The sequence below is a fragment of the Hylobates moloch genome, unplaced genomic scaffold (genome assembly GCF_009828535.3).
Source record: "Hylobates moloch isolate HMO894 unplaced genomic scaffold, HMol_V3 SCAFFOLD_18, whole genome shotgun sequence".
In the NCBI taxonomy this organism is placed as follows: domain Eukaryota; kingdom Metazoa; phylum Chordata; class Mammalia; order Primates; family Hylobatidae; genus Hylobates; species Hylobates moloch.
In genome coordinates this window covers 58105351-58126551 of record NW_026652293.1, presented here as the reverse complement: position 1 = coordinate 58126551, position 21201 = coordinate 58105351, and the positions used below count along the sequence as shown (strand labels likewise).

General features: G+C 46.2%; 1 protein-coding gene across 3 annotated transcripts in view; it reads right to left on the bottom strand.

The window, feature by feature from the left end:
• Positions 1-21201, bottom strand: part of CNIH3 (cornichon family AMPA receptor auxiliary protein 3) — a 137210-nt gene that overhangs the window by 5072 nt on the left and 110937 nt on the right. For all 3 annotated transcript variants that reach the window (XM_058430942.1, XM_032137338.2, XM_058430941.1), the window contains exons 4-5: positions 11406-11518; positions 7277-7420 (exon numbers count right to left, since the gene is read on the bottom strand). In XM_058430942.1, coding sequence (XP_058286925.1) covers positions 7277-7420; positions 11406-11518 — 257 coding nt within the window. The remainder of the gene's footprint in view (positions 1-7276; positions 7421-11405; positions 11519-21201) is intronic.

Here is a 21201-nt window from a genome sequence, read left to right as displayed (position 1 = left end):
GTGACACACACCTGCAGTTCCAGCTACTCAGGTTAAGGTGGGAGAATAGCTTGAGCCGAGTTCAAGGATGCAGTGAGCAGTGATGGCACCACTGCACTCCAGCCTGGGCAAAACAGGGAGACCCCCATCTTTAAATAAAAATTAAAAAATAGGTGGAGCCAAGATGGCTGAATAGGAACAGCTCCAGTCTACAGCTCCCAGCGTGAGCGACACAGAAGACAGGTGATTTCTGCATTTCCGTTTGAGGTACCGGGTTCATCTCACTAGGGAGTGCCAAACAGTGGGTGCAGGACACTCAGTGCAGCGCACTGTGTGTGAGCCAAAGCAGGGCGAGGCATTGCCTCATTCGGGAAGCGCAAGGGGTCAAGGAGTTCCCTTTCCTAGTCAAAGAAAGGGGTAACAGATGGCACCTGGAAAATCGGGTCAGTCCCACCCTAATACTATACTTTTCCAACAGGCTTGGAAAACGGCACACCAGGAGATTGTGCCCCGCACCTGGCTTGGAGGGTCCTATGCCCACGGAGTCTCGCTGATTGCTAGCACAGCAGTCTGAGATCAAACTGCAAGGCGGCAGCGAGGCTGGGGGAGGGGCGCCCATCATTGCCCAGGCTTGCTTAGGTAAACAAAGCAGCCAGGAAGCTCGAACTGGGTGGAGCCCACCACAGCTCAAGGAGGCCTGCCTGCCTCTGTAGGCTCCACCTCCAGGGGCAGGGCACAGACAAACAAAAAGTCAGCAGGAACCTCTGCAGACTTAAATGTCCCTGTCTGACAGCTTTGAAGAGAGTAGTGGTTATCCCAGCACGCAGCTGGAGATCTGAGAACGGACAGACTGCCTCCTAAAGTGAGTCCCTCACCCCCAAGCAGCCTAACTGGGAGGCACCCCCCAGTAGGGACAGACTGACACCTCACTCGGCCAGGTACTCCTCTGAGACAAAACTTCCAGAGGAACTATCAGACAGCTGAATTTGTGGTCTCACGAAAATCCGCTGATTTGCAGCCACCGCTGCTGACACCCAGCCAAACAGCGTCTGGAGTGGACCTCTAGCAAACTCCAACAGACCTGCAGCTAAGGGTCCTGTCTGGTAGAAGGAAAACTAACAAACAGAAAGGACATCCACACCAAAAACCCATCTGTGCATCACCATCATCAAAGACCAAAAGAAGATAAAACCACAAAGATGGGGAAAAAACAGAGCAGAAAAACTGGGAACTCTAAAAAGCAGAGCACCTCTCCTCCTCCAAAGGAACGCAGTTCCTCACCAGCAATGGAACAAAGCTGGATGGAGAAGGACTTTGACAAGTTGAGAGAAGAAGGCTTCAGATGATCAAACTACTCTGAGCTATGGGAGGAAATTCAAAACAATAGCAAAGAAGTTAAAAACTTTGAAAAAAAATTAGACAAATGGATAACTAGAATAACCAGTGGAGAGAAGGGCTTAAAGGAGCTGATGGAGCTGAAAGCCAAGTTTCGAGAACTACGCGAAGATTGCAGAAGCCTCAGTAGCCGAAGCGATCAACTGGAAGAAAGGGTATCAGTGATGGAAGATGAAATGAATGAAATGAAGCGAGAAGGGAAGTTTAGAGAAAAAAGAATAAAAAGAAACAAACAAAGCCACCAAGAAATATGGGACGATGTGAAAAGACCAAACCTACGTCTGATTGGTGTACCTGAAAATGATGAGGAGAATGGAACCAAGTTGGAAAACACTCTGCAAGATATTATCCAGGAGAACATCCCCAGTCTAGCAAGGCAGGCCAACATTCAGATTCAGGAAATACAGAGAACACCACAAAGATACTCCTCGAGAAGAGCAATTCCAAGACACATAATTGTCAGATTCACCAAAGTTGAAATGAAGGAAAAAATGTTAAGGGCGGCCAGAGAGAAAGGTCGGGTTACCCACAAGGCGAAGCCCATCAGACTAACAGCTGATCTCTCGGCAGAAACTCTACAAGCCAGAAGAGAGTGGGGGCCGATATTCAACATTCTTAAAGAAAAGAATTTTCAACCCAGAATTTCATATCCAGCCAAACTAAGCTTCGTAAGTGAAGGAGAAATAAAATACTTTACAGACAAGCAAATGCTGAGTGATTTTTATCACCACCAGGCCTGCCCTAAAAGAGCTCCTGAAGGAAGCACTAAACATGGAAAGGAACAACCAGTACCAGCCACTGCAAAAACATGCCAAATTGTAAAGACCATCGAGGCTAGGAAGAAACTGCATCAACTAACTAGCAAAATAACCAGCTAACATCATAATGACAGGATCAAATTCACACATAACAATATTAACCTGAAATGTAAATGGGCTAAATGCTCCAATTAAAAGACAGAGACTGACAAATTGGATAAAGAGTCAAGACCCATCAGTGTGCTGTATTCAGGAAACCCATCCCATGTGCAGAGACACACATAGACTCAAAATAAAGGGATGGAGGAAGATCTATCAAGCAAACGGAAAACAAAAAAAGGCAGGGGTTGCAATCCTAGTCTCTGATAAAATAGACTTTAAACCAACAAAGATCAAAAGAGACAAAGAAGGCCATTACACAATGGTAAAGGGATCAATTCAACAAGAAGAGCTAACTATCCTAAATATATATGCACCCAACACAGGAGCACCCAGATTCATAAAGCAAGTCCTGCGTGACCTACAAAGGGACTTAAACTCCCACACAATAATAATGGGAGATTTTAACACCCCACTGTCAACATTAGACAGATCAGCGAGACAGAAAGTTAACAAGGATATCCAGGAATTGAACTCAGCTCTGCACAAAGTGGACCTAATAGACATCTACAGAACTCTCCACCCCACATCAACAGAATATTTTTTTTAAGCACCACACCTATTCCAAAATTGACCACATAGTTGGAAGTAAAGCACTCCTCAGCAAATGTAAAAGAACAGAAATTATAACAAACTGTCTCTCAGACCACAGTGCAATCAAACTAGAACTCAGGATTCAGAAACTCACTCAAAACCGCTCAACTACATGGAAACTGAACAACCTGCTCCTGAATGACTACTGGGTACATAATGAAATGAAGGCAGAAATAAAGATGTTCTTTGAAACCAACGAGAACAAAGACACAACATACCAGAATCTCTGGGACACATTCAAAGCAGTGTGTAGAGGGAAATTTATAGCACTGAATGCCCACAAGGGAAAGCAGGAAAGATTTAAAATTGACACCCTAACATCACAATTAAAAGAACTAGAAAAGCAAGAGCAAACACATCCAAAAGCTAGCAGAAGGCTAGAAATAACTAAAATCAGAGCAGAACTGAAGGAAATAAAGACACAAAAAACCCTTCAAAAAAATTAATGAATCCAGGAGCTGGTTTTTTGAAAAGATCAACAAAATTGATAGACCGCTAGCAAGACTAATAAAGAAAAGAGAGAAGAATCAAATAGATGCAATAAAAAATGAAAAAGGGGATATCACCACCGATCCCACAGAAATACAATCTACCATCAGAGAATACTACAAACACCTCTATGCAAATAAACTAGAAAATCTAGAAGAAATGGATAAATTCCTCAACAAACACACCCTCCCAAGACTAAACGAGGAAGAAGTTGAATCTCTGAATAGACCAATAACAGGCTCTGAAACTGTGGCAATAATCAATAGCTTACCAACCAAAAAGAGTCCAGGACCTGATGGATTCACAGCCGAATTCTACCAGAGGTGCAAGGAGGAACTGGTACCATTCCTTCTGAAACTATTCCAATCGATAGAAAAAGAGGGAATCCTCCCTAACACATTTTATGAAGCCAGCATCGTCCTGATACCAAAGCCTGGCAGAGACACAACCAAAAAAGACAATTTCAGACCAATATCCTTGATGAACATTGATGCAAAAATCCTCAATAAAATACTGGCAAACCGAATCCAGCAGCACATCAAAAAGCTTATACACCATGATCAAGTGGGCTTCATCCCTGGGATGCAAGGCTGGTTCAACATACACAAATCAATAAATGTAATCCAGCATATAAACAGAACCAAAGACAAAAACCACATGATTATCTCAATAGATGCAGAAAAGGCCTTTGACAAAATTCAACAGCCCTTCATGCTAAAAACTCTCAATAAATTAGGTATTGATGGGACGTATCTCAAAATAATAAGAGCTATCTATGACAAACCCACAGCCAATATCATACTGAATGGGCAAAAACTGGAAGCATTCCCTTTGAAAACTGGCACAAGACAGGGATGCCCTCTCTCACCACTCCTATTCAACTTAGTGCTGGAAGTTCTGGCCAGGGCAATCAGGCAGGAGAAGGAAATAAAGGGTATTCAATTAGGAAAAGAGGAAGTCAAATTGTCCCTGTTTGCAGATGACATGATTGTATATTTAGAAAACCCCATGGTCTCAGCCCAAAATCCCCTTAAGCTGATTAGCAACTTCAACAAAGTCTCAGGATACAAAATCAATGTACAAAAATCACAAGCATTCTTGTACACCAATCACAGACAAACAGAGAGCCAAATCATGAGTGAACTCCCATTCACAATTGCTTCAAAGAGAATAAAATACCTAGGAATCCAACTTACAAGGGATGTGAAGGACCTCTTCAAGGAGAACTACAAACTACTGCTCAATGAAATAAAAGAGGATACAAACAAATGGAAGAACATTCCATGCTCATGGGTTGGAAGAATCAATATCTTGAAAATGGCCATACTGCTCAAGGTAATTTATAGATTCAATGCCATCCCCATCAAGCTATCAATGACGTTCTTCACAGAATTGGAAAAAACTACTTTAAAGTTCATATGGAACCAAAAAAGAGTCCGCATCACCAAGTCAATCCTAAGCCAAAAGAACAAAGCTGGAGGCATCATGTTACCTGACTTCAAACTATACTACAAGGCTACAGTAACCAAAACAGCATGGTACTGGTACCACAACAGAGACATAGATCAATGGAACAGAATAGAGCCCTCAGAAATAATGCCGCATATCGACAACTATCTGATCTTTGACAAACCTGACAAAAACAAGAAATGGGGAAAGGATTCCCTATTTAATAAATGGTGCTGGGAAAACTGGCTAGCCATATGTAGAAAGCTGAAACTGGATCCCTTCCTTACACCTTATACAAAAATTAATTCAAGATGGATTAAAGACTTACATGTTAGACCTAAAACCATAAAAACCCTAGAAGAAAACCTAGGCAATACCATTCAGGACATAGGCATGGGCAAGGACTTCATGTCTAAAACACCAAAAGCAATGGCAACAAAAGCCAAAATTGACAAATGGGATCTAATTAAACTACAGAGCTTCTGCACAGCAAAAGAAACTACCATCAGAGTGAACAGGCAACCTACAGAATGGGAGAAAATTTTTGCAACCTACTCATCTGACAAAGGGCTAATATCCAGAATCTACAATGAACTCAAACAAATTTACAAGAAAAAAACAAACAACCCCATCAAAAAGTGGGCGAAGGACATGAACAGACACTTCTCAAAAGAAGACATTTATGCAGCCAAAAAACATATGAAAAAATGCTCATCATCACTGGCCATCACAGAAATGCAAATCAAAACCACAATGAGATACCATCTCACACCAGTTAGAATGGCCATCATTAAAAAGTCAGGAAACAACAGGTGCTGGAGAGGATGTGGAGAAATAGGAACACTTTTACACTGTTGGTGGGACTGTAAACTAGTTCAACCATTGTGGAAGTCAGTGTGGCGATTCCTCAGGGATCTAGAACTAGAAATACCATTTGACCCAGCCATCCCATTACTGGGTATATACCCAAAGGACTATAAATCATGCTGCTATAGAGACACATGCACACGTATGTTTATTGCGGCACTATTCACAATAGCAAAGAGTTGGAACCAACCCAAATGTCCAACAACGATAGACTGGATTAAGAAAATGTGGCACATATACACCATGGAATACTATGCAGCCATAAAAAATGATGAGTTCATGTCCTTTGTAGGGACATGGATGAAACTGGAAACCATCATTTTCAGTAAACTATCAAAAGGACAAAAAACCAAACACCGCATGTTCTCACTCATAGGTGGGAATTGAACAATGAGAACTCATGGACACAGGAAGGGGGACATCACACTCCGGGGACTGTTGTGGGGTGAGGGGGAGGGGGAGGGACAGCATTAGGAGATATACCTAATGCTAAATGACGAGTTAATGGGTGCAGCAAACCAACATGGCACATGGATACATATGTAACAAACCTGCACATTGTGCACATGTACCCTAAAACCTAAAGTATAATAATAAAATAAAAATTAAAAAAAATTAAAAATAAATAAAAAATAAAAAATGCTGGACAAATGCAGCCACATTCTGGCCTGCTACAGCCCAATCCAAACCTAGGGGTGGCGTGCAGTCCAGCATCCCGACCCCTCCTCCTCTTCATCTGGCTGCTGTCAACCATGCCCTTCTGGAGACATCGCCGGGAGGTTTGGAGATCACCATGGCCCTGCCACAGGTAATGATGGAATCGCAAGTGACAGGTGACAGTTCCCAGAGATGAGCCAAAGAGGAGCAGGAAGGAGGAGGAGACATTTGCGGAAAAGGCACTCTCTGGGGTGTCAAACCACAAGACAGTCTGTTTATAGCTATCTGCTTAGTTAGGATGTTCTGAGCGGAGAGGTGAAAGGAGGGGAGACTCCTGAAATGGGACTGCAAAGTCAGCAGGTTTTTCTTAATTGGAATGGTGTTATGTAATATTGGGAAAACTGTAAATGAAGCATTTAGCGACCCAATATGCCACTTTATGAACCGTGACAGCCACTGTGGGGCTGGGGTGGGGAGTTTGGGGCCTCTGTTATGGTTCCCAAGAATCCTTGCAAACAGGCCACGGGGCAAGGGACAGTGAGGATGAGCCCGAGCCCCTATGGCCACAGGCAACCTGGTGGGCTGAGCTGCAGAATTGTGAGAGGCAGGAAGCCCTATAGGGAAGAAGGAGTAGCCAGCTGCACTTCACCAGTTATCTCCAAAGGGATGTTGAGAGGGTGTTTTCACTGCATGGCCCTAAGGATGCGCCGATCCGCAGGCAAGGCCTCCTGCAGGATCTCCCGCCCCCTTACTTGTTTATACAGAAGCCCTTGCTCCTGAGCCAGAGTCAGACAGCTGCGACCACACCCGACTGGCCATGACTCCCACCCTCGCACGCCATCTCCCAAAGGCCGCCTCCCCGAGGCCAGCCTGAAATTCTTTTCCTTTTGCTGCAGGAGTCAAAACCACCAGGAGGGGCAGATACTCACCAGTAAAGGTAGTAGAAGAAGGAGAGGAGATAGAAGGCCAGCTTACACCAGGCCTCCTTCTGACAGTAACTCAAAGTGTCAGCATTCATGACCACCGGTGGGTCGTAGGCTAGTTCTGAGCTATCTGCCGGACAGTGGAAATACCTGCAGGGAGAGAGGACATCATTGTCTCTGAGGTCCTGGTACTTCTGGCGTCACCTGGGCAAGCCCTTCCGATGCAGGGCTTCTGTCTTGCAATCCCTGCCAAGCAATTGCCTGCCTTCTGCCTAAATCACAGTTGAAGCACCGCTGAAGAGTGGCTCAGCCACTATCTTCCAGCGGGTAGTAAATCCCCAAATACTCCGATCCACTGGCATCATGGCAATTTCACCCATATACAAAGCTGCTCCAACAGAAGGGGAAATGTGTCACCTGGCGTTGCCTGGGAGTCTGAGGAAGAGCCGCCTCTCAGGACAGGTGTAGGCAGAGGTACGGGGCTATACCACCACTGCTGGGACGCCACCATACCTCCATTCTACCCTCAAACTACTTTACACAGACCCTTATTGAAAATCCTGAATACTTCAGGACATCCTATTCTCACTTGAGTGTAGAGCAGTTTACAGGTGCTTTCCTTCTTGATTGTGGGACCTAGAACTCGAAAAGAACATCAGCCATCTGTCGGGAGAGAGCGGGCCCCGGATGGCAGCTGGGTGAGTGAAAGAACGTAGGTAGGGAAAAGGAGGAGGGGGAGCAGCTAACGCAAACTGTGTCTACTTCAAAATACTACGTTCCCAAGGCTCACCTGGCCACAGCCCCTGAGGAGGGGAGCTGTCAGGCTTGGTGAGACCTGGGGCAGGACTCTGAGCCTCCTGAGTCCCTTGGAAAGTGGTCGCTGCCCCCAGGACACTGCCCCCAGGGACCTGGCCACAGCCTCCTGCCAAGCCCAAGAACAAAGTGCAGCTGGAATCTCTCAGTGAGTTCCTTTTTCAGTCATTCTGGTAAAGCCACCCAGAGGCCAGGAGTGCAAACAAATGGCGCCCTGGGCTCTGGGACAGACAGTGGTTCTCAATGGTGGTAAAGGGCCCAGGGAGAGGGCTCCAACCGGGAGATTCATCACACTGGCTTTGAAGAACATCCTGCAGTGTAGCAACTCGCAGATCCGGCAGCTCAGCTCCCTCCTCCTTCCCCTTCAGAGAATTGCACTGACGTTATCTGTCACTGACACTGTGCTGAAGAGAAATCACAAGCCAGAGTCGATGACAACTGCCAGCTCATAGCCCTCCAGGCCACTCACCTCTCCTCTTCCTGGGAGCCGATCTCACAAGCTATTTGCTGTCACTGTGGTTTTATTCCCAGGTGACCTCATTAAGTGGAGACAGAAGGGCAGGGTGGCCATGTGGCTCCGTGGAAAGAGCAAAGGCCCTGCCAGTCACCGGTCACCACACTGACTTTCCTTGGGTCAGTCATTAACCCATCTGAGCCTCAACTTTCTCATCTGTGAAATGGGGATGGAATTGCCCATTGCAAAGGGCTGTTGTGACCATTACGTGAGGCGACGTATGCAAATAACCTGGGAAGAACAGGTACTGAGTCAACAGCAGACAGTTCTATTTCCTTTAAGCAAACGAAGAGCCAGAGCAGGAGGGGAATTTCTGTGTATGTGAAACGTCACTGGTCTGGACCTGTTGGGAAGGAGGGGGAGTGAAAGGGGGGATAAAGGGTGTACAAGGGCTCTGATTTTTAAAGGACTCCTCCCCTCCTCATTCTTTTTTTTCTTTCATGATCTGAGAACTTACTAATTGCCAGGAACTAGACTAGATCCTGTCAGGGACTCAAAAAAAAAAAGCAAGACAAAATCCCTATTGGCAAGATTACAGCCCCTCCTTTCTTCCAAAGAGATCAACTTTCCAAGTCTACGGACACTGGCTGCCTCTCCTTTTCCTCCCTTTTGGACAAGCGCTAGCCCCACGAAGCAGTGCCCTGATCGATGTTTTGTCCATTAATCACATTTCTGATACCCTGCCTTGACAGCCCCCTACTTGAAGGACCTTGGGACGAACTCCTTTCCTGGGGAGAAGAGCCAGCCCCTGGGGCAGTGTGTCGGGCGGCAGGGACTTGGACCGGAATTCGTACAGAGGTGGAGTGTAACCTCAGCCCTGCCATGTCCGAGCTGAGCAACACAGGTTAATTTGACTTTAACCTTTGTGAGTCTCTGTGTCCCCATGTGTCAAACACAGAAAATGAAACCCAGCTCACTTGGTTGTTGTGAATCCTGGATCTTCTATTTGACTTCTCTCTAATTCAGATGAGAGCAGATTGCCTTTACTTAAAGTGAGGCTTCTCGATGTAACTGAATCTTTTTCCTTCCTCCCTAAACCTGAGATTTCTTCTACCCTGCTGGCCCTGGTCAATGGCACCATCGACCTCCCGGCCACCCAGCCTAGAGGCTTCCTCTCCCTCACCTGCATCCAATTATGGGCCAAGGCCTATCTAGTTCACCTCCACGGGTTCTCTTGTTCTCTCACATTCTGACTCCCACTACCTGGGTCAAGGCTCTCTCACCTCTCCACCTGGAGTTCCCACCATGACACCCTCGTTGGATTTCACCCTCAGTATTTCACCCTCTAACCCGTCCTTTACGCTGCTTCCCAGGCCACCTTCCTAAAAATCAGATACGTAATGCCATTGTCTTCTTCTAAAGCTTCTGATCATTTTCCATTACCTAGAGAATAAACTAATTCCACCTTCCCCATCAAATTATTTCAGGCCCTCCATACCATACTCTCAGCTGCCTACCAACCCTATCTCTTCTTATTTCCCTCCAAGAACCCTACATCCAACCTCACTGAACAACTACTGTTTCCCAAGCACACCAAGTGCTCTCTTAACTCTGGGCCTTTGCACATGCTGGTCCTTCGCCCTGGAATGTGCTTTTCCAATGTCACTCTTGAGCTAATTTAAGTGCTTCTTTCTCTATGCTCCTACTAGTATTCCTCAAACGTCTGTTAAGAATATATTTCCCTCCACCACTAGGATGTACGTTCCTTAAGGGTAAAGGTTTTGCTTTATACTTAACGTGAAATCTCTCACAATGCCTAACATGTAGTATGTATTCCATATGTTTTCTAAATGAATGAGTGCATGTCTTAGGTGTGGCTAAATTCAAGCCAGATTTTATGGTACAATAACAATGATAAAACACTTTGGGGTCCAATGCTCTGGCAGGAAAGGGTCAAGGGCAGGCAACTTATCTGCACAAATACCTTCTCTACTATTTTGATATTCCTCCACCTCTGCCTCCTGTGTCCATATGGTGACTCTATTTTACAAAAAGCCAAAAATCACATGATCTGACGCATGGTCTTAGCAGGGAATAGAATGTATGAAATTATAACTGTCCCAGAAAATCCAGCCCATCTGGTAGGTGCTTTTTTTTTTTATTAAGATATAATTTACATACCATAAAAGTCACCCTTTTAAAGTGTACAAGTGTACATTTCAGTGGTTTTTAGTATATTCATAGAGTTGTGCAACCATCATGACTATCTAATTTCAGAACATTTTAATCACCCTAAAAAGAAAACCTTTGACCCATTAGCAGTCATTCCCTATTCTCATTCCCTCCCAGCCCCTGGCAGCTATGAATTTACTTTCTGTCTCTATAGATTTGCCTATCCTGGACATTTCACATAAATAGAATCATGAAATACGTGACCTTTTGTGTCTGGCTTTTTTCACTGATACTTTCTTTAGGGCTCCATGTTGTAGCATGTATCAGTACTTCATTTCTTTTTATTGACAAATAATATTCCATTGTATGGATAGACCATATTTTGTTTCTCCATTTGTCAGTTGATGGGCATTTGGGTTGGTTCCACTCTTTAGCTGTTGTGAATGCTACTATAGATGCTTTTAACACTGACCTACAAGGGATGGGGTTGTGGTTAATGAAACCAACAAAAAGAGCCTTCCCTTATTAGACCTGCTGCCTAAGAGCAGTTTGGGAATGGGCTTTAAAGAGAGAGACCCAGAAAGGAAAGGATGATTGGAAGGCACTAGAAGCTGCCTATTTGGGTGACATCATCACTGGAGAGCAGGCTGCCCTGGCAGAAAAGACAGAGGATAGACCAGCCCCAGTCTGACTTACCTCCAGAAGTGATAGAAAAGTAGGGGGACATTCAGCCCCAGCGTGAGCCACTCTTGCGCACACAGGAACATGATGCAGAAGAGGCTATGGATGGAGTATTCTGGCAGCACCAGCTGAAGAGGGAGCAGACACAGCCCTAAGTTAGAGGAGGAAAACGCCACTCCTGCTTCTATGGCAGCTGACTTCTGCCTGGACACTACCTCTCACAGGCAGTTGACACAAAGGCCCTCCCTGCAGCAACATAGAGCCACTGCCCCAACACAGATCCATTTCTGGTAAGTTCTTCTTTTTATGGCACTCCTCTTTTTATCATACCCAAACCCAAATGACACAAGCCCTCAGTGCACTACTTACTATTAACAGAATACCACGCTTGCCCCTAGGGGTCACCCATGGATGGCCACTGAGAAGACTGGAAGAGCTGGTCCAGCCTATGTGTCATTTGACCCAACATAGGATCACTAGGAGAAATACTGCAAGGGTTTCTAATGAATCCATAACTGCCCTGCTCTTGTTTTCCTGGCCCCTGTGTATCCTCCTATAGTAACTCACAAACCTAAAGTGAATATGTACATTTATCACAAATATAGGAGGGTCAGGAAAAAATGGCCAGCCTCAGAAGGCAGTGGCATTTTGCCTGATGGTGGATGGAGCAAGAGGAACACAAGAAAAACAACAATTAGCAATGATGAAGAGGGACAGTGTAGCCTCTGGGGGAAGAGGGAAGAAACTGATCCTGACCAAGAAAGGCCTGATGGTGGGAAGTGTGACCAGCAGGAAGACTAAGCTCTCCCACCTCCAATCCAGCCACACAGGTATAAATGGGCAAAAGGAGCTTAAAATCATTGAAAAGCTGCTCCCAAGGGTACTCACATTTTATCAGAAATAAAGTTGTAAGCTAAAGGGTAACTGTAAGGAAGAAATTTGGCACCTAAACCAGCAGTAGGGAAGGCTACAGATATAAATGTACCATTTTACCCAGTTATATAGGGAGATATATATTACTAAATATATTTATTTATATAATATACAAATATACTTTGTATTGTTTAGGCTCTCATGAATGCTTTGGTCTTCCCATCAAAATCTTTTGAAACATCCTTCAAGGCCCATCTCAAATGCCACTTACTTTCTTTTTTTTTGAGACATAGTCTTACTCTGTCGCCCAGGCTAGAGTGCAGTGGCATGATCTCGGCTCACTCTAATCTCTGCCTCCTGGGTTCAAGCAATTCTCCTGCCTCAGCCTCCCAAGTAGCTGGGATTACATACAGGCACCTGCTACCACACCCAGATAATTTTCATATTTTTCAGTAGAAAGGGGATTTCACCATGTTGGCTTGATTGGTCTTGAACTCCTGATCGGAGGTGATCTGCCCACCTCAACCTCCCAAAGTGCTGGGATTACAGGTGTAAGCCACCATCCCCAGCCTCAAATGACACTTTCTATCAGGAGCTCTGCCCACCCTCCCTTGTTCCTCCACCCTCCCCTGTACCTCTGGGCCCCACAGCATGTTTTCTGACCCCCTCCCAGGGGTACTTTCCATAATCTATCCATTGTGGAGTCATCATCTTCTTCTCACCTTCCAATACAGATAGACTCCTCTGTCCAGCATTCTGCAGGCCATCTTAGCCAACATCTATTCTTTTCTCATTTCCATTTGCAAAGCGCCTTTGTACAATGCATGGCAGTTAGGAGAGATTTAACAAATACATTGTAAAGTGCATTGAACTGACCAAGTGCATATGTTTACAACATGGCTGGCTGGCATTAGATATGCAGCCTGTGGTTACAAACTAAGATTTCTTTGGGTAGAGAACAAACTCCCTCAAACTATCCCATTTGAGTATGGACCATGACTTTGGTCTCTCGATTTAGTTAGATGAGCTAACTACCCCAGATGGCAGACACAGAGGGAGAAACACATACTCACACATTAAAAATAAAGACATGCACAGCACACGTGTAAGACATTTTGTAACTATGGGGCACCTTCTTTACTCTCTAAGTCCAGTGTAGATGAATTGCATTAACACTCACCTTAGACTTCTCAGGCAGTCACCTGAGGGATCAGAGCAAAGGAGCCATCATTCCAGAGGTGGTGACCCTTGGTGGGTGAAGCAGGTATCAGCAGCCCCTGTGAATCTCAACCACCTGGCAGGAGGGGGCACGCCATGTCCCTATTGTATCTCCTTATAGGACCTCAGAGTTGTGCTAACCAACCCTATCTACCCCCAGCCAAGGCATCACCCTATCCCCTCCCATTCAAAGAGAAAGCCCACTTTCTCAGAGCTGGGTGCGCCAGCCCCGGGAGGCAGTGGCTATGAATTCTGCTGTGCACACCTCTACATTTTCTAATCATCAGTTTCAGACACTTAAGCTGAGGCAATTAACATGTTTAGAGACAGCCACCGTGGGCCTGAATCATCCATTATTTCTCCATCTCCATCTCCAATTCCAATGACAAATCTCTGATTGATTACACTTTGGATTTCAGGTCCCACTCTTAATCACCACTGCTTCTTCTCTCTTTGGGGCTTGATTTATTGTGGAGGCTGCAACCTTCCAAGCCGGGAGGATTTATCACTGTCTCCATGTAGAGGAAAACTGCTTAATGCAGGCCAGCTAGTCGTGGAGGTCTCCAGCCTTTTGGAGGTTGGGAAAAAAGCTGAAGAATTTATTCTGCCATTTCAGGTAGCTTCTCTAGATGACCTCTTACTGCCTAGAACACTGAACAGGATCCTTACAAGTAGAAGAGGCTCCTCCAATTAATCCAGAGACTTTTAGGAGTGACAGTGACCTTTTGATACACATACTGATCCTTGCCTACTCCCCCAGCTGCTTCTTGTCACAATGATGTGGAAGAGGTAGGGAACCTCTTCCTTCTAGACCAAATGGAAATCAGCCAGGCCATTTGCATGAGGCCTGCACCATAGCCATTACGGCTGCCTCCACTCACACCCAGCACTCAGCCTTCTGGAAGGTGGTAAGGTCTGATTTTCCAGCTCTCAGGGGTTGGGGTTGCCGATGCGCTGTGGGCAGAAGTGATGTGGAGAGAAGGCCAGACCACTTAACGGCTGATACAAAATTCTCCAGAGTTTCTTTTCCTTTTCCTCTGACAAAGCAAAAAGCATTTAGGATGGTGGATACTCCATCATCCTGAAGCCACAAGTAAGGAAAGAGGCCCCCAGGCAACTCATGATGGACTAGAGTGTGAGCAATAAAGAAACCTGTGTTGTTTTAAGCCGCCAAGAGTTGAGTGTTCTTGCTGTTTTTTTGCCATAGCATGATTTAACCTATCTCATATGATACCGTCAGCAAGCCCCAGACTGAGTAATCAATGGGGAAAGCAAAGTTGTGTTCTTCACTCTTTATCCTCCACCAACCATCCACTCAGCCCTTCCTTAACAAGCCATCGAGGCTGGCAGGACACAGCTCCCTGTCACTGGACATGCTCGGGCAGGGGCTGAATAACCACCAGGCAGGCATAATGCTCATTCATTTGTGTGGGCAGTCAGACCAGGCGTTCCCTCCCAACTCTGAGAGTGTCTGTTATATAAAGACCACCCCTAAAGCTTCCAAGCAAAATACAGAGATGCTGATGCAAGCACTCACCACAGCCCCATGACCCTGAGTCATCCCTTAGCTTTGGAAAACACTTTTTTTTTTAATAAGAGAAGATGTTGAATGGTGCCAATCTCATTCCTTCACTCAACAAATGGAGAAACTGTTTTATGCAAGCCACAGCCTATTGAATTGCCATGTATTATTACCCTGCTTTCTAGAGTCATAAATACTAAATCTCAATATAAATATTGTGGGATTACTGAAAGACTGCAATTCATTCCAACCGGGGGGGATCATGGAAGGTTTGTGATCAAAGGGAAGTTGGAAAGGGCAAGTAAAACCTAATCACGTATGGGAACTGGAGGTCAGCATCCTAGAAGTGGCACAGTGAAAGCAAAAGCATAAAGAGATGGAAGTCACTGGTCTGGCGTGGCTCCTTAACAAGGCCACCTCAAAGGGCCCCTATTAAAGGACATTAATGATATCACGTAAGGACTGTGTAAATGCTAACTTTATTCTACCTGTCCTGACTTCCTGCCCAGATGCTAATAGTCAATTTTCATTTGCTGGCAAACATTTCCACCTGGATATCCCACAACCACTTTGTGCTGAAATTCACATTCCTGCCAGTATCTGCAAACTTTATCTCCTAAATTTCCAACTTCTACTAAGCATACCATCTCTGACTCCTTCTTCTCATCAGTCTCCATATGAGTCTGTTTCCAAATCTTGCTCCTTCACAGCCACTTGCATTTGTTCCTTCCTTTTTATTTATCCTGCCCCTGCTGGTGCAGGAACCTTCTAGCAGGTTTCCATCCCTATACACATGTGCCCTCCATGCAACAGAGCAGTATATGCCACGCTCAGCTCGGCTCTAAGCCATCGTCCACAATCTTGTTTTTCCAGGAATTGTACTTGTCTGCATTCTAAATATTTTATTTCTAGTTATGCATCCTCTCATTCATTCATGTATCCATTCGTTTGCTGTTTTATCCCATCAATGACCTGCAGCTGATTGGTACCCCATGGACTATGAAAACAATGGAATCATGTGCCAAGTCCTGTCCTATTTTCACTACTGTGGTGGAGAAGGGCATCAGGGGTTGTGGGAGAGATTCTTCTTACCCCCAAAGGAAAAGAAGTAGAAAGGGGATGCTTGGAGTTGAAGCAAGGGAATAATGCTCCTGGTGGAGAAAAGGGATTCCCTAAGACCAGGGGAAGGGAGAAGATGAGGGAGATGGAGAGGCAGCAAGCACCCCTGTTGTTGGAGATCTGTCTGCTCCTGGCTCTCATCATGCATTCCAAGGGCACAGGATTTCTGAGGGGCTGGTGTCAGCATGCCTAGGACCAAACACATTAAAAGTCACAGCTATGGAAGCCACAGGGAAGCTCCTGGCGCTGAGTTTATCTTGAAGAGAGTGGAAGCTGTGAGACTCTGAGTCTCCACCCATCTCTGAATGCCCCTGTTGACTCAGACAACAAGCTTTACAGCTGTAATCCCATAAGTCTCAATATATTAGCCCAATGTCTCAAAGCATTATATAAATTCCTACAGTTACATAATACTCAACTGTGTGCTATTTAGAAAAGCAGCTACCCATGCTGAGTCTTATTTTCCCCATCTGTAAAATGCCATACCTACCAGCCAGGGACACAGGATATACTATGAATGACAGTGCTCTCAAAAGTGAAGAAGCCTCCAGCAAAAGAAGACACCACTATTGTGTCGTAATCATTATTATCATTATTATTTTTTCTGAGATACAGTCTTGCTCTGTCACCCAAGCTGGAGTGTAGTAGCACAATATCGGCTCACTGCAACCTCCACCTCCCAGGTTCAAGTGATTCTCCTGCCTCAGCCTCCTGAGTAGCTGGTACTGCAGGCATGTGCCACCATGCCCGGCTAATTTTTGTATTTTTAGTAGAGATGGGGGGTTCACTATGTTGACCAGGCTGGTCTTGAACTCCTGACCTTGTGATCCACCCGCTTCGGCCTCCCAAAGTGCTGGGATTACGGGCATGAGCCACCATGCCTGGCCGGTCATTATTATTTTTAATAATCATACACTAGATGATGACCATTCTCAGGTGGATAACTTGTTGCTCTTACCGTGAAAGGCAATGAAATGACCCAGAACCAAAGTTGGTTTCCTGATTTTTCGATTCAGTCTCCTGACTCCCTCTGATTGAACCAAGCTCCAGCTTCCTCAAGTGGGAAGAGAAACCAAGGGCTGTTTCAACAGCCTGCCTCTCAAATCATAAAAAACCTCAGTCTTTGCCTGTTTTCAACAGCAATAATCCAGTTCTGCATGTCTGCCCTAAGGTTTGTTTGCCCCAGGAGCCAATGAGTGTGGAGAAAAAGATAATATATCTTCTATTTGATTCCTCAGCCCATACTAAACTGGCCCTAAAATAGAGGATCCCTCTGGGATGCCCAGGACAAAGTCAATATTCCCAGCATGGAAATCATTCTCCATTTGTTCCCAAATGAATATTCATGCACATGAGTATCTCCAAGCGCTGTCAGGAAACCACATTCTGGGCCCCTTTGCTCTCAGGAGGCCACATGCTCTTTAATCACTCTGGACGACGGTCGTCTTTGGAGAGCCTGCACCAGCCTGGGCATCCAGGAGGGCTGCCCAGCCCCATAGGCCCTGCTGTGTCAGGGACTAGCACCCAACCTCAAATGGCACAATACAGTAGGAACACTCCGCCAGCTGGGACTTGGGTTGGGTCGACTTGAGTGTTCCCTATTTGTTGGTGCTGGCATTTTAAATGTTTTGACCTCCTGGAATTTGCAGCAAAGTTTATTAAATAGTTTTAAGCCATAAGACAAAGGCTCTGCTCCATAAGCAACTTAACACAGAATCACCTAGTCTAGAATTATAATCTTATTTAAAATTTTTTTTAATTTTTTGGTTAAGAGATGGGGTCTATGTTTCCCAGGCTAGTCTTCAACTCCTGGGCTCAAGTGATCCTCCTATCTCAGCCTTCCAAATTGTGGGGATTATAGGCGTGAACCACCATGTCTGGTCCTAGAATAATTTAAAAAGTCACCATAAAGTTAATATGACACCTACTGATTTTATGTACACCAGGAACTGTGGATGTGACTCAGAACCCTTTGCTGTTAGCAGCTCTCCTAAATGCCTGGACCAAGTATTGCTTTGATCTTGGCCTTCCGTGGCCAGAATTGGACCCTCATGGCTGACCACTGGGGACTGGGCCGCTATTCAAGGGAAACCAGTAGCAGATTATTTTCCTCATGGGCCTGCACCAGGAACATGAAGGAAAATAAGTTAGAGAAAGCAAGAGATGGTTGCCTGCCTGAGTGACCCAGGACCTGAAGACAGAAGAATTTTCCTCCTGGTCTGGGGAGGCCCAGTGGTCAGTGACGGCATGAAGGGCAGAGGAGTGACGGGCTGCTTCCAGCCCCAGAGGGGCTTTCTCTCCAGGCCCCCCACTTTTCCATCCAATGGCGCCTCTGGTTTCTCCCTATGTTTTCTTCGCTTACCCTCCCTGAGCACATTTAATCCACACTGTGGATGTTCCTGTTGCTTCTTGGCACCCACTTGGACTCATTTCCACCTCTGCACTGAGAGAAGGCAGCACAGGAAAAGGCACAGAGAGAGAGGGCACAGAGAGAGAAGGGGGGCACAGAGAGGAAAGGCACAGAGAGGAAAAGGCACAGAGAGAGAAGGGGGGTCAAAACCAGCACCCCTGCTGCCCACTGCTCCTGACCACCCAGGGTGTGATGGCCCAGAGGCCCCTGTTGGGACTTAGCTGTGCCTGACACATCTGCAGCCGGCCGCACATGCTCCAGACACTGCCTTCGTGGACTACTCCGGGCTCCGCTCTTGCCCTGCCCAGCACCCTGGGAGCTGCCTGACCCGTCCTGTCCTCACTGCTCGTTGGGGACCAGCTTCCAGCCTGACTGACACTGACCGGCTCAGGCACCTCTAGCCCCACTGTCATTTCCCTTGGGGCCCTCACCACCAGCTGTACCCTGTGCAGGGGATACAGGCCAACCATCCTGCATACATTACAGATCCCAGCCAGTCGACTGGGGAAATTCTCCTGCTTTGATCCAAGAGGAAAAGCATGTATGCACACCACCATGAAGGAGAAGGCTTCTTCCGTCGGAATTCACGGGTCTCAGCTGTGTTTCTGGAGGAGAAGGAAACTATGGCAGGAGGTGACTGACTGGGCCTACTGCCCTCCTCTACAGCCTGGCTGCTCCCACCCTGCCTCCCACCCATGTCTTTAAGCTTCCCCATCTTTTAGCAGTGGTTCTCAAACTTTAGAATCCCCTGGAGCTTTTGCTAAAACCCAGATTGCTGACCCCACTCCCCCCAAGTTTCAGATGCAGTAGGTCTGAGTGGCGCCTAAGAGTCCCCCTTTCTAACAAGGTCCCATGTAAGCTGCTCCTCAAAGTGTGGTCCCTGCGCCAGCATCCAGTTTCTCCTGGGAGCTTGTTAGAAATGCAGAATTTTGGCCCCATCCCAGACCTACTGAATCAAAGCCTGCAGTGTAACAAAATCCCCGGTGACTTACATGCACATTAAAGTTTGAGAAGTGGCTGCTCAGCACTGATTCCCAAAATAGAGTCCCCCAGCCACCTGCATCCAAATTGCCTAGGGCACTTGTTACAAATGCAGATTTCCAGGTTCTACTCTAGACTTTTTAGATTCTCTGGGTCAAGAATCTGCATTTTTCAGAGCATTCCAGGTGATTTTGTTAAACACTTGAGCTGAGATTCATAGACCTAAGGTATGAAGAGCGTACAAGGGTCGCCAGGCCATAACACCTGGAATATGCCCAATCCCATCTGAAGAGCACACGAGACAGACGTTTCTTTTTTAAAACCCCTGGTGTGAGGCCTCCTCCCACCCAACCCTCCCAGAGGCTGTGGGTCTTCTCCCACATCATGAGGGTCCTGTGCACACACAGCCCTGCTCACTAACTACCGCTTCAGGGGCTCAAGTCTGGGCAACCAGCATTTGCAGTCAAAAGCAGCTGTCTCTGGCTCCTGGCTCTCCCACACAACACCCCGTGGGAGAGCACCCCTGAGGCTCCCCGGGGTCCTGCAGCCCTGCAGCTGGTGGTCTCTAGTCTTGGAGGGTTGGCTTCGGCATACTCCTGGGATGGAGGTGAGCTCTCCAGCATCCTCCCACCTCCAGAATCCCCCCTCCAGTTCTGGCCAGATTCTTTCCACCCTCCACAGGCCACCCCTTCATTCAGCCTCACAAGCTCCTTCCACCTGTCTCTGGCCCTCCTGGTGTCTCAATGGACACTTTATAGATCTGTAAGGGGACAGCTTCCTTTTAGGACCAAACCTTTGGATTCCAGCCTTGCTCTGCCCACTCCTCCCAGCCTTCCTTTTATAATTGTTTTCATACAGCATCAAGACACACTTGAATTTCAAAAGCCTCTGCCAGTTTCTTCACACACTTGTTAAATTACTGAACTACCTAAGATTTCACTCAGGGAGGAGATGAGAATAAAAGCGCTCTCTCAAATAATACCACATATTTTAAGGGACAAAATTCTCCTACAACTTGCTGGCAATTCAGAGCTTCTTAACACTTGTAGCTTCCCACTCCTTTTCTTCTTTACTTTGAGCCAGAGATGAAGGGAGGAGAAATCATGCCCAGACTATAGGGAGTGATCAGGCAAAGACTCAGATGGTTTGAGAGGAGAGGCACTCACCTCTCCTCTCAGAATGAGGAGGGCAGTGGGGTCAAGGGTTCAACAAGCCTTGTTCTGGTGCTGGAGAGCCCCATTTTCACACTCATTCAGCAAATATTTATTAGAAGCACTTACTAGGTGGTGAATGCAAAGCCATCCAGCTGGGGAGACTCAATGTAAATGACCAGGTGTACCACAGGCTCTATGAACAACAAACACGGAAGCCAGAGGACAAACCAAGGCAGCACAGGAGCACTCGATGCAGGAGGAAAGGAGAGAAGAAACCGTTGTACTGAGTGAGGAAATGAAGGAGGGCCCCTTGGAGGTGACGGCCTCTCAAGTGGAGATTTAAAGGATGAGTTATACTATGGAAAGCAGAATGTGTGGCCAAAGTTGCCCCCAAGGAACACTCAGAGCCATCCTTTCATTCAGGGGCTTGAGACAGTCACTTTTTCCTTTATGTCTTGGGAAGAAAAATCTCCATTCCATCACGTGGGCTATCCCTTACACATCTTCCAGGGAAACGACAAGGCGACTGGAAAT